The following is a 13,432-nucleotide window of genomic DNA, read 5'->3' on the forward strand; positions in this document are numbered from 1 at the left end:
AGGAATGTGGATGACTTTAATTCGGCATTATTAGCCAAGCAACTATGGCGTCTAATAGACGTTCCAGAGTCGCTGTTTGCCAGGGTGTTTAAAAGTAGGTATTATAGGAATACGCATCCTTTGGATCCAATTAGGTCATACTCTCCCTCCTATGGGTGGAGGAGTATATGTTCTGCTCGCTCTCTGGTTAATAAAGGGCTTATTAAACGGGTTGGCTCTGGGGACACCATTTCTATATGGTCTGACCCTTGGGTACCAGCTCAATTCCCGAGACCAGCTTTAAGTAAGGGTCCGTTAATGGACTCTTCTCTTCAAATGAATCAATTAATTGATCGACAAACTAATACTTGGCGTTTGGATATGCTTAATGAGCATTTTGACCCACTTGATGTTGCATTCATAAGGGCTATACCTTTGGGTGGTAATCAAAAGGATGATCCTTTTGGTTGGCACTTCACGAAAACAGGGAAGTATACAGTCAAATCTGGCTATCACACTGCACGTCATGACGTGTCTCGGACTTTTGCGGCCACTGGCTCTGGCCCGGAAATTACCCCCCTGCTGGCTAGCGTGTGGAGGGCTCGTTGCCCACCTAAGATCCAACATTTTATGTGGCAGGTCTTAACTGGGTGTATTTCGGTTTCGGCAAATTTGGGACGACGGGGTATTGCTTGCGACTTACGGTGCGTGCGATGTGGCGCGGATGTGGAGACTATCAATCACGCAATCTTTGTGTGTCCTCCGGCCCGTCAGGTTTGGGCTCTAGCTCATGTACCAGTGGGACCAAATTCTTTCCCGACGGAATCAGTATATGCAAATGTTGATCATTTTTTGGGTCAGCAGAATCCTGGGGCCCATGTTGCGGCGTTTCCGTGGCTTATGTGGTTTATTTGGAAAGCACGGAATGCACGTGTTTTTGAAAATATTGTGGAGCGGCCGGAGGATATTGTTAGCTTAGCAGAGGGCGAAGCTGCAGCGTGGCAGAAGGCTCAGGTCGAGGACGACCCGGTGTCATATCCCACCATTCCAGCAGTTTTGGAGACCCCGGCTAGGGTGGCCACAACCTCCCTTCCTTCGGTTTTTTCGGGATACCGATGCTTCATAGATGGATCTTGGAAAGCAGGGGATTTGTATGCAGGTGCTGGATGGTGTTGTACCTCCGCCCAGACAGGTTTGCCGTTTTTGGGTGCCAAGAATTTCCGACGAAGTCTATCTCCATTACATTCTGAAGTTGAAGCGTTCCTTTGGGCGATGCGCTGCATGATTGGGCATGACTTCAGAGAGGTGGCTTTTTATACCGACTGCTCAGACTTGGTGAAGATGGTGTCTTCCCCTTCCGACTGGCCAGCGTTCTCGGCGTACCTTGACGACATCAAGACTGATAGGGAGGAATTCTCTTCTTTCTCTTTATCTCTAATTTCTAGAAATGCTAATGTAAGGGCGGATTCTTTGGCACGCCAAGCGCGTACATCTCCGCACCAAGTTTTATTTGTAAACGATTTCCCAACCAATTGGCTCGTTTGAGCTGATCTTTTGTTGTCAAAAAAAAAAAAAAAAAAAAAAAAAAAAAAATAACACTCTGAAGCAAGTTATAAGTGCTCAACACGACTGTGACTTCCTAGTTTTGACTCCCTAATCATATATGTAATTATTCCACTTCGTTACTACTATATATTAATATCATTTTCAGTCTTGTCCATTGGTCTGTTTGATATTTTAAATGATGAAATCTGATGACTCTTCGTATCCCTACGCGTCATTTGGACCAAGTCTTATGCCTCCTAACTAGCTCTAAGCATAAATTCCGAACCCGGTTACCCAATCCGGTATCCGACCCAAAAAACTGGGTTTAGGTTGGGTTTGAGTATAGTTATAAATTTTTATTGGGTTATATTTTCCAGAACCCGTAGGTTCGGGTTAGGGTTGGGTAATACCTGATACCCGTTCGGGTACCCATAGAACCCGAGGAACATAACACTAAACCACTTAGGGATCTTTTGTTCTCACTTATCAGTTTGTACTTTGTCGATTCAATTTCCTAAAATCTCTCGAGGTTTGATACGATATCGATTCATATATATTCATCATCCTATTCCAAAGACAAACCTGGAAACCCTTGCTGCTGCTAGCTTCGCGGAGACCTTACCGTCGCCGCTGAAGGAGATAAACTCACCACCGTCTGCCTTGTCGCGAAATCACTTAGAGGTATGATTTCTGATTTTTGAGGGTTCTTCTTCTTTCTCGAGTAACTTCTCAATCGATTCAATTATGTGATTCTTTTGATTCAAACGACAAACAAATTTCTATAGTATCGAGTATAGACTTTTAGTAAATTAGATTGTCACTTCTCTAATTCTTGTTTGTTTTGCGAAAACAAAAGCTTAATCTTTAAATTGATTTTTGTCTCTAGATTGTTATACTCAATACTCAATAGAATGTTTACTTAATTTGTTACTAATTTTGTCACCTTCTTGTGTTGTTAATGGCTTTTGTAATTTTGATAATCTATTGATTATCGTTTCTAAAGATTAATTGGTTTGTTTGTGTTTTTAAAATGCAGATGGCATCTTCTGCTGAGCCAAATCCTCCATTTGATTGTGTTGATTTGAGTGGATTCGAATCCGATGATGATGTTCAAACTCCGGTTTCTGAAAATAAGAGGAAGAGGAAAGAGAGAGTTAGTGATGATGGAGGAGGTACTAGTTCTGGTAAGAAGATGAATACAAGACCATGGGTTTGGGATCACTTCACCAAGATGGGAACAAAACAGGACAAATGCCAATGTCAATACTGTGGGAGAAACTTGTCTTGTGAGACTAAAAATGGCACTTCTACAATGAAGAAGCATCTCGAATTGTTCTGCAAACAATTCAAGGTATGGAAAGATGCTAACGGTAATGATCCAACTCAAACTGTTTTTACTTCTGATGGTGCTAGTGGTAGTCTTTGGGCAGTTAAAGTTTCAGAAGCAATATTTAGAGAGGCTACCAATGAGTTGATGGTACTTGCAGAGCTACCCTTATCATTCGTAGAGTGCTTGGGTTGGAGACATTTCTGCTCCAATGCTCAAATATATAAACCTCATTCTAGGAGGACAGCATCAAGAGATATTATGGAGATTTATGTCAATAAGAAAGCAGCTATGAAGAAGATTCTTGGGCAAAACCGACAGAGGCTGTCATTGACTACGGACATATGGGTTTCAACAACTACTAGAGCGAGTTATATGGTAATAACTGCTCATTTTGTGGATGCTATGTGGAAGTTAAGGAAGATGGTCATAGGATTCAAGAATGTTGATGATCATAAGGGTGAAACAATCTGTAATGTTCTCCTTAAGTGTCTAGCCGAGTGGGATATACAGAGAGTGTTCTGCATCACAGTAGATAATGCTACAGCAAATAGTTCTGCTATGACTAAATTTAAGAAAGCTATGAAGAACAGTGGAAATGATGCATTGATATTGAAAGGTAAGTATATGCATTTGAGGTGTGCTACACACATATTGAATTTGGTTGTGAGAGAAGGTTTACAAGAGGTTGACAGTAGTGTGGCTGGAATTCGAAATGGTATTCAGTATGTGAGAGCTACAACAAACAGACTCAAATCATTTGATTTGCGACTTGAGGCGGTGAAGATTAAAAGGGGAAGTGTACCTTTGGATGTGAAAACAAGATGGAACTCGACTTACCTCATATTAGATCAAGCTTTGAAGTTTAGATTGCCATTTGAGAGGATAGAGGCTGAAGATAAAGTGTATAACGATTACTTTCTAGAAAAGGTGGATGGAAAGAAAAGGATTGGACCACCTATGCCATCTGATTTTGATGAAGTTGAGAGGTTGGTTTCTACTCTTGTCATATTTTATAAATCCACATCGGTTCTTTCAGCTTCAAATAAGGTTGCCTCTCATAAACTCTATAATGAGATAGTTTATGTTACTAAGAACCTGACTGAGTTAACCACGAGTACAAATCCTGAAGACGCTTTGAAAAAGAAAGCTTTGTCTATGTTAACAAAGTTGGCAAAGTATTGGGATCCATTTGGAAAACAAGTTGAAATGAATAGGCTGGTGATAGTAGCAAGTGTTTTTGATCCTAGAAAGAAAACGAAATTTGCTGAGCTCTGTTTTGATGCTTTGTATGGGAAAGGCAGTATTGAGTCTGCACATCTTTTAGATGATTTGAATAATATCTTGAAGGACTTGTATGATGAGTACAGTAGAAACAGTTTAGTAAACAAGTCTGGTTCATCTTCTCAGTCACATGGTTCATCTTCCCAGTCGCAGTCCCGAGAGCAAGTTGCACCAGATTTTTGTCAGAAAGCAGGTATTGTTGACATGGAAAACGTATTTGATGAGATGGTGATGGAAAAGGTAATTTACAGCTCCTCTAATGAGTTGGATATTTACTTGAAAGATAATGTGGAGAAACCAAGTATTCTTAAAGGTACAGAATATGATTTGTTATCTTGGTGGAAGGTCAACAATGGGAAGTATCCGATTTGGTCTCTAATTGCTAAGGACATACTTGCAATGCAAGTGCCTTCAGTAGCCTCTGAATCTGCTTTTAGCACTAGTGGTAGAATTTTAGAACCTTATAGGAGCTGTTTAACACACAATATGATAGAAGTGTTGATCTGCACCGAGCAATGGCTAAAAGCTGAAATTCATATCAATGAAAAAGGAGTATCTACAGTAGAACATTTGCTTTCGGAAGTTGAGCATGATGATGAACTTATGAGAGGTAAGTTTTCTTTTTATTGTTTAACTGTTTATACAATTTTGAATATGATTTTGTTTGTTCTTACGGTTTACATTTATTTTTTTATAGAGTATGAACCTGAATTCAAACATTTGGACAGCTAATCTTGAGAATGAGTCACCCAGATGATCTTTATAGTTTGAATGGTTAACTTAAGTATATACTATATAGTCTCTACTCTTTGTATTTGTCATTATTCTCATTGTTGTTATTGATATTTGTTTCAGGAAATTTCAAATCAAAGACATCAATCACCAAGTTTCTACTTTCTATCTTCTATTTCTATGTTGCACTTTCACATCAGACTTATATTTTTAGTTTGAATCTTTTCTAAACTCTTCTTTGCTTTCACTCTTTCAGCAACTTAAATTTGTTATCACTTATCACTTTTCTATTTCTTTCAGTTTTTGGATGTTAAATTTGGAGTTATATTATATGTTTTCATTATTTATGTGATTTTGGATGGTAAACTGCAGATTTTGGATGGTAATTTGCAGATTTTTTCATGTATTTCAGGTGTAGTTTGGGTTTTGGTTTGGGTTTTGGTTGAGTTTGGGTACACTTTACCCGAAACTGAATAGAACCCGTTTTTCGGGTTTTTACCGGGTTCTGAAAATTGTAACTCAAACTGACCCGAACCCGGTACTATCCGAACCGAACCGAACCCAAACATAGTAAAATACCCAATGGATTCTGTTTTCCATTACCTATTAACCCGAACCCGAACGGATAATACCCGAACTCGAACGGGTAACCCGAATGCCGAGGGCTACTCTAACCACAACACACGTGATGTTAAAATAATGTATATGTTACAACTAATTCATGTTAACAACAAAGTGGAGTAACAAGTTAACAACTCGCACTACTATCTCCAAACTCCAAGTCTCCAATCATTGATTTCTTTAAATTAATTATTAAAAAATACATGTAACACATTACACGTTGCTGTTCGTGATTTTCTTTAAGATGTATGCGTGAATAAATTCAGGTTTTAATTAAGCCAAACCCTATAAAAACTATACATACCACTAACTATTAGTTAAAGGTTTGGCAAAGGTACAATAGGAAGACGTCAATGAAGGGCAAATTAGGTACGTGAATATGTTATCTCATACAAGTAGATGACAAAAAGTTCAAGAGAGTACAACAATTTCGTGGAACTTTCCATTGTCAATTAGATGATGCAAAAGTCTGTTGTTGCTTTCGCAAATATCCAAAAGTCCAAAAATAGTGTAGAAAAAGGAATTAACATGTAGATAGATAGACTCATTTTGGAATGTTTCTTGCTTTTTATATTTTTTTTATACTGTATATGCAACGTCTTATGTTTCTTCTCAATTTGTACTATATCCTACTTTTAAAAAAGATATATTTACTAGCTGTAAATTATTCTTCACAAGTGACGACAACATGTGATGAAATAACTAACGTAAAATATCCACAAGTGAGGATATATTGAAATTGATAGTTAGATGCAATTAGGTATATATAACTTGGTGGATATTTACTTGTTCTCACGATTAGATTATCTTTTAAAGATTCACTCTTATGAACAAATCTTAAACATCCGAATTTACCAAAATTTCCACAAGCACTCTCTCTCTTTCTAATATGTTAAAAGACAGACCCTCGAAAGTGGAATTTTCATAGTGATTACAACATATGCTACTTCTGGCAATGCCTTCATTATAACTTACACAAACGAACAGTTACAGAGTTAAATCCCATACCTAACTACACAATCTAATTATTTCCCCAAAGACTTTTCCACTGAAGAAACTTCCGTTACCTCAGCTGCTACATCTTCAGATCGACCTTTCCGTCTCTTCTTACTGTTTGGTGTGCATCTTGTGCCGACAGTGTTGATCTTTGAGATCTTTAGCGAGACTTTCCGTGTCGTCTGGCTTGAGACAGAACATGTGTTTTGCTTCTTTGGTGGTGGTGAATCGTGAGATTTGCCTTTGGTTATTGGAGACTTAGCTCGTTTCCGGGGTAAATTCATTGCTCTTTTCCCATTCTCTCTGTTATGATTCTTGAGCAACCGAACACTGAAAGGTTTAACTGCTGTATAACACATTTGTTCGTTTGTGGAGTTCCCAGGTTTTTCCAGATCAACGTCTCCATTGTTCACCTGTGCAAAAACCATACTTCAAATTTTGAATTCTTGTTTGGTCAACAGACATAATTGGTATCCCCCCGTGACTTACCAACTGGAGAAGCGCAGAGAAAGCCCGAGCTACATCGTGCTTTTCTTGACCTTTCATGAGATCGGTAAAGGTCTCCACGTTTCCACTCTCTTCAACAGTCAGTTTGTTAATAATCCTTTCTCCATATTCTTGAATGTCAAATGGAGGGTGTAGCTCCTGAAACATAGAAAAACAACGACCAGAGGATATAGAAAATGCATTAGATATCTGACTTCAAGTGAATGGTCACAGAAACTAGGATAACGAAAATTACTTGTTCTTCTAGGTTTTGCTCAATTTTGTGTTTCCACGTTGAAACCCGAGCAGCCAGATCCGTTTGCTTCTCACTTTTAGCTATGTTAGCAAGAAGAGCATCCTACAACAAAAAAAAGACGAACATTTGAGCTTCCATAAGAAAACAGAGCTAAAACCTAACTCGATCTACTGAAAGCTGACAAATGTAGATGAAAATTGTACATCTGATGTATAAAATCAAACCAATGTAGTTACCAGGTGTGAGCGGCAAAGATCTTCCAAGCTTTCTTGACAATTTGATTCGTCGTTTCCAAATCCATCGTAGTTATGTAAGTCAGCAGCTCCACCATCATTCTGCATTTAAGTTCAAATGAGCGGATACGCTTTCCATATATTTCGACCAAAATAGATCAATGCGTGAAACTACTCACCGTATTGAGGACATCTTCATCCATGAACGGATGTTCTGGATCATCACCATCATGATCCCCAAAATCATTGAACTCGCCATTATTGGCTTCATCATGGTTATCCTGATCGTTATTGCCGTTAGCACCACACGGTTGGTTTCCTCCATTTACAAGCATCTCTCGAAGCTGACATCAAAACTATCAGTTTCTTTGTGTTGCATTACAGTATTATATGAAAGGTATAGAGAAACACAAACCTTCTCGTAATAGGGGATGTCTTGTGGTTCTTGCTCGTCTTTCCTACCAGAACCTTGCATCTTCCAAATTCCAATAAGCTCTGAACTGATGGGACCATTGGGTCTAGCGAGAGGAAACATGGAAGTCATATGGTCCTTGGTAAGGTTCCATTCAATCTTTTTGAATTTTTTTACTGCTCAAGAAATAAAGTAGAGCATGAACTACAGAAGTAAGATGCAGATCGAAAGAAATAGCTTCAGATATTAATCAAAAAAAAAAAACATAAGCCATTGACCAACCTTTTTTGAAAGGCTTCACTTTCAGCTTCCCTGGTTCATAGGGATTCAATGGCTTCCATGGATCATCTTCATCAGCATCTGTATCACTTAAATCCATGGTTCCTCCATATTCATTATCCATGTCAAAACCATGATCATTGTCTCCAAAAACAGGAGGCTGAGACTCTTGCTCACAATTTTCAACATTGGGACCATTCCCACATATTGGGGACAAGTTGACATTAGTGCCCTGATTCTTGCCAACAGATGACTTACGAGCACTTCCTCCAGAACGTCCTATAGATGAGTGAAAACTTTTACGTACTGAGCTGCCTCTGTGAGAACTGATCTTTCCTTTACCAGCATAGTTATCACCTAAAAATTCATTGACCGCTACAGCATCACATGGGTCTAATAGAATAAAATCCCGGTAGAGATGTGTAGTTGCCAACTGCAAGACATGAAAGTTAAAAGAGAGTTTAAGCACCAAACTCTTCTGTTTTTTCGATGCTCTAAGAGATGGAAGAACATGCTATACCAGATAGGATTCCAATTCTCCTCCGTCACCACTAGTATCCAAACAGTCACCTTCAATAACAACTAGATTTGCCGGAGGCTTGACAAAGTGATTTGGACAGGCATCTCCCACAACCGAGCTGTCCAAGCTATTCTTTGGGTCCACTATTTAATAAACAATATCTAGATCAGGAATCCGCTCTCTTGAGTGGTAGATGGATAAAATGATAACTTTCAGAACTTGCTTACCTGGGATGTCATCTACATTCCAGAAGAGATCATTTTCTTCTTCATCAACCTGACGCGAGGAGCTTGCCCTAGCCTCATTTGATGTATCTTTCGACTGTTCTTGCTCTCTGTTTTAAAAAACAAAAACAGTTGACTAATCAGAGAACTTATTTAATATATATCTTTTGCAATTCTGTGACAAACCGCCTATGTTTGATTGAGATAACATGAACGATTAGCTTTCTAGAGTACATAGTTTCTGTATGAATTGCATGACGAAAAGAATGTAAATGTCCAGTCAGATACAAAGAAAACATGAATCTCATCAAGTCACAGCTTAGACACAGCACCTTTATAGAAATTAATTCCTTTTCTAGGTGCAACCCATGGTATAAATTCAGTTACATCTGTGAACACAAAACAAAACCCATACACATAGAGAAAGATGAAATCGAAGTTAGCCCCTAAACCCTGAGATGCTTGGAGTATCTAACACAAGTACTAATTTTTTTTTGTCCTATTCAATGAGCTTCGGACATTAACTTGGCATAAAACAGGGAATTCGAAAAAAAGAAAAAGGTCAAACCTTTGCTTCGATAGAAACTCCAACGTACGCAGAACCAAATTATACAAGTATTCGACTTTCTTGCTGTAAACCTGAACCGAACCCTGAAGCAGCAACGCAGCTACAGGAACACAAAAATGGAAACCCCAAATCTCAATTACCCTAAAAAAGGGAATAACTTGAAATCAAACTGAGAAAATTTTCTGAAAAATCGAAGCAAAACCCACAAACCTTCAGCGAAATTCACAGGAATCTGCCCATCTTCTTCATTTCCAGTGATTTCTCCGGTACAGATTTTGAGAAGGTACTCTTCTAGCTTCTCCGACAAATCAACTTCCCAATTAGCCACCAAATCCCTCTCCGGCTGTACTGTGTGAATCCTCTCACCACGGACTCCACCACCGCCACCGCCGTGGCCTGTCATTCTATGTGAAGACGCAAGGAATATAAGCTTCTGTATGGAGAGATTGGATAATTCATACCCTTAATCCCAAAACCCCCAAAAAGAAAATTGCTGAAACCCTAAAAGCTGTGGATTGGGAGGATTCCAACTAAAAATCGAAAATTTCCAAAGAAATCTCTGATTTTTCAAGTGAAATTTGAAATTTTTTGCTGAGAAACGAAGAGAATGTAAGATCTAACACGAGACAAAACTCAAGTAATTAGTGAAGAAGATAGAAGGAACTGTGAGAAGAGAGAGATTGGGGAAAGAGAGAGAGAGAGAGAGAGAGAGATACGAAATATTTTGTCTTCTCTAGATTTTCCCGCTCCTCATCAATTTGCAATTAGTATTACTTTTAGGCCTATGGGCTTGCTTTTAAAGCCCAATAAAACCCCACTTGTGTTGTTACTTCGGTCTGATGATGATGAAACATTGAAAGTTGAAACTGATGGAGTAACTACTTAACTGCTGGCTACATAAACACTATTAGCAAGAGGAGGAGCAATTTCAAGAACATGTAATTTAAGAGAGTCATACAGACCTTTTACTATGGCTGATATGAGTATTTTTGCCATCTGATAATCTTCTGTGAGATTTATCATACTAAAACTGATCGAAATTTTAATTAAATCTGAGAGAACTGGGAACTTATGATGAGCAATTGATTGAAGGCAAATAAACCATTTTCAAAGCAAGATATTTCTATTTAGAGAAACTTCGAGCTTAAATAAAAGGTGAAAAGAAGACATAGAACAAAAAAAAAATCGGATAAGTTAAACATCTTAATCAAACATGGGGGTTAATTGAATGAAACTTTAAAATAAGAGGGACCTTTCTGTAAAGTTTTATTTTATTCTCTCCCCTTCGTTGGCTCTTGGAGTCTGAACATCAACATCAGAGAGATCTCTAGATTGCTCGTGGTGGATTCGAAGAATCTCTCACGGTCGGTTCTTGACAACGGATCAAGCTCTCTAATCATCTCCCGCAAATCTGCGTTAGCATCATCTGATCCATCGAGCATTTCTCTTTTTTGATCCTTAATTTTACTTTTTTTTTGTAAATCTGAAGAAATCATGAATTCGAACTTCGGGAAGAGATCGTCCGGATCAACCAACAGCTTCGATTTCGATCTGGGACTCGGATCGAGCCAAGGTAGACCTCTGAATGGCCAGAAAAGCCAAACGTCTTCTTATTCAAGCTCAAATTCGCAGCCGAGACCTGCGTGGCAACCTGGTAAGCCTTCGTGGACGCATCAACCCGCACCGAAGCAGACTACGATCCGATCCGAGATCGGTAGTGGTCCGACTTCGATGGTTGGTGATATTCACGGTAAGACGTGGGGTTCAGCTTCGGGATCGGGTTCAGGTTCGGGTATTGGGATTGTGAACAAGGATCCTAGTTTGTTTGGAGATCTGGTTGGTTCCTCTATAGGTCAAGGTAAATCTAATAGAAACGTGCCGTTGAAGAATGCACCGCCTGTTTCGGGTTCAGGTTCTAACAAGAGTCCTTACTCTATGGGGAATTTGGCTGATTCGTTGCCCAAATCGGGTAATTCTATGAAAACTGGTGGTGGTTTGGGTTATAATAGTAGTAATCCGAGTGGTTTTTCAGGTGGTTACGGTGGTGTTAAGACGACTCCAAATCTTGGAGGTCCTTCAATGAAAAATATGTCTGGTGGGAATATGAGTGGGTCTGGTGTTCCTTTGAATAGTGATCCCTTTGGTTCTTTGCTTGGTTTTGGATCAAAGTCATCAGGAAAGGTTAACAACAATGCACAGAGTTCATTCCAATCGGGAGTATCGAAGCCGAACCCGAATGGTAGCGGTTTCGCGGGGTCGACCACTCAAAACAACGACTTTGGTGATTTCCAGAATGCTGCGAAATCAAACACGTTCTCATCAGGCGGGTTTACGAGTAGCTTTAATGCTTCGAACGTTGATTTTGGTGTGCAATCAAGTGGTCCTCAGTCTTCGAGTGTGAACGATGATGATCCATTAGGAATGTTTACTAGTTCCAATTCCTCAGCTGCAGCAACGGCTACACCACAGACTGAAGATTGGGGATTTGAAAGTTTTGACGGTGGGGCTGATTCTGGTGGCGGTTCCACCACTGAGCTTGATGGTTTGCCGCCACCTCCACCGGGTGTATCTGCTACATCAGCTAAGAGCAAGGGTATTGATAACCAGAGACAAGGTCAGTATGCTGATGCCATAAAGTGGCTCTCTTGGGCTGTGATTCTTATGGATAAAGCTGGCGATGAAGCTGGATCAGCTGAGGTTCTTTCAACAAGGGCTTCGTGTTACAAAGAAGTTGGAGAGTATAAGAAGGCTGTAGCCGACTGCACAAAGGTATGTTAAGAAAGGCACTTTTTTCTTTGGATCCATCATGGTTCATATGATTCTTATCTCATCCATATAACAATTCTATAGTTGTATGAGTTGAAGATGTATTGGAATTAACTAGGGGGTTAAGGACTCTTGATGGAATTGATACTGATAAGAGTTTTTACATATATGAGATTTAGGTTCATATGCAATCTTAATATAGAGTACGAGTTAGAAATATTGTGCAGGTATAGAAGTTTTAAAGTCTTGCTTTTTGTAGACCTGAACAATTCATCATAGCTAGCTGATTGGTTGTTATGCTCCATAGATGGTTTGTTGTAGACTGAGAACAAAACCAACATCTGGGAAACTTTGTTCTATTTATTTTTGAGTTCTTGACCAGATCTTTACAGATGTTAATTTTTAGTCTTTTTCACTTTGAAAACGTACGTGATTGCAGGTAATTGATCACGACGAGAAGAATGTGACCATTCTGGTTCAACGAGCACTATTATACGAGAGCATGGAGAAATACAAACTCGGAGCTGAAGACCTAAGGATGGTTCTAAAGATCGATCCTGGGAATAAAATCGCTAGAAGCACAGTTCACCGCCTAGCCAAAATGGCTGAATGATCCTCCATATATAACTTATATATATATATATATACTTTTCAAAGAAAAACAAAAAAACCCTTCAAATCTCTATAATCCTTCTCATTGCTCAATACGGTTTCGTCTCTCATCCATGGGCCACGCGTGTGTGTGTTTTTTTTGTTTGTTTTTTTGGGGAGATTTATTGGTACGTCTATAATGGTTCATAAATGTATTTTTTGGAGCAGTGACATTATATGTTGTTGATTTTCTTCTCATGTTTATCATGAAAAGGTTTGGACATCAATGTTTTATGAACATTGGTACAAGCTCGTGGGTATAACTATACAGGGTTTTTAAGTTCGTGGTGAATGAAATGCTAAAGACATCCGTAAACGAGAACCTTACTTTATGATACGCTAGTAACGCTACCTGCGTGAATCGTGATGAACGTGAGACGTTTAACGCTTATTACACAAATTAATCATTAACTCTTAATACTGGTATTAAATTACACGGTTAGGGTGAGTCTTCTTCGTTTTTTTTTTGTTAACTATTTTACCATCAAAAATTCTTTGTATAGCTCAACTAATAGTACAAAACTCTCAAGTCTAATAAGCATAACATTAAATT

At 38.9% G+C, this 13,432-nt stretch overlaps 2 protein-coding genes across 2 annotated transcripts; one reads left to right on the forward strand and one right to left on the reverse strand.

Moving 5' to 3' along the window:
- Window positions 1–6,294: 6,294 nt before the first annotated feature.
- Window positions 6,295–10,228, reverse strand: LOC104765518 (condensin-2 complex subunit H2-like). The gene is made up of 11 exons (XM_010489238.3): window positions 9,673–10,228; window positions 9,463–9,562; window positions 8,898–9,004; window positions 8,671–8,813; window positions 8,154–8,583; window positions 7,875–8,047; window positions 7,639–7,803; window positions 7,463–7,561; window positions 7,227–7,328; window positions 6,974–7,129; window positions 6,295–6,897 (listed from the first exon to the last, which is right to left on the reverse strand). Exons 1-11 carry the CDS (start codon window positions 9,863–9,865, stop codon window positions 6,514–6,516), a joined length of 2,052 nt encoding a protein of 683 aa, XP_010487540.2. The 5' UTR covers window positions 9,866–10,228; the 3' UTR covers window positions 6,295–6,513.
- Window positions 10,229–10,692: 464 nt separating this feature from the next.
- On the forward strand, window positions 10,693–13,128 carry LOC104765519 (uncharacterized). The gene is made up of 2 exons (XM_010489240.3): window positions 10,693–12,231; window positions 12,668–13,128. The coding sequence occupies exons 1-2, from the start codon at window positions 10,957–10,959 to the stop codon at window positions 12,839–12,841; spliced, it is 1,449 nt and encodes a 482-aa protein (XP_010487542.2). The 5' UTR covers window positions 10,693–10,956; the 3' UTR covers window positions 12,842–13,128.
- Window positions 13,129–13,432: the final 304 nt, after the last annotated feature.

This window comes from Camelina sativa, chromosome 19 (genome assembly GCF_030686135.1).
Source record: "Camelina sativa cultivar CO46 ecotype springtype chromosome 19, ASM3068613v1".
NCBI lineage: Eukaryota > Viridiplantae > Streptophyta > Magnoliopsida > Brassicales > Brassicaceae > Camelina > Camelina sativa.

Bases quoted from the DNA above. Each gene is read 5' to 3' on its own strand.
- LOC104765519 (XM_010489240.3), top strand. From the start codon at position 10,957: ATGAATTCGAACTTCGGGAAGAGATCGTCCGGATCAACCAACAGCTTC. The intron at 12,232-12,667 runs GTATGTTAAGAA...ACGTGATTGCAG, and splicing joins CTGTAGCCGACTGCACAAAG to GTAATTGATCACGACGAGAA.
- LOC104765518 (XM_010489238.3), bottom strand. From the start codon at position 9,865: ATGACAGGCCACGGCGGTGGCGGTGGTGGAGTCCGTGGTGAGAGGATT. The intron at 8,584-8,670 runs GTATAGCATGTT...CATGTCTTGCAG, and splicing joins GAGAATTGGAATCCTATCTG to TTGGCAACTACACATCTCTA. The intron at 7,130-7,226 runs GTAATTTTCGTT...TCTATGTTTCAG, and splicing joins AGCAAAACCTAGAAGAACAA to GAGCTACACCCTCCATTTGA.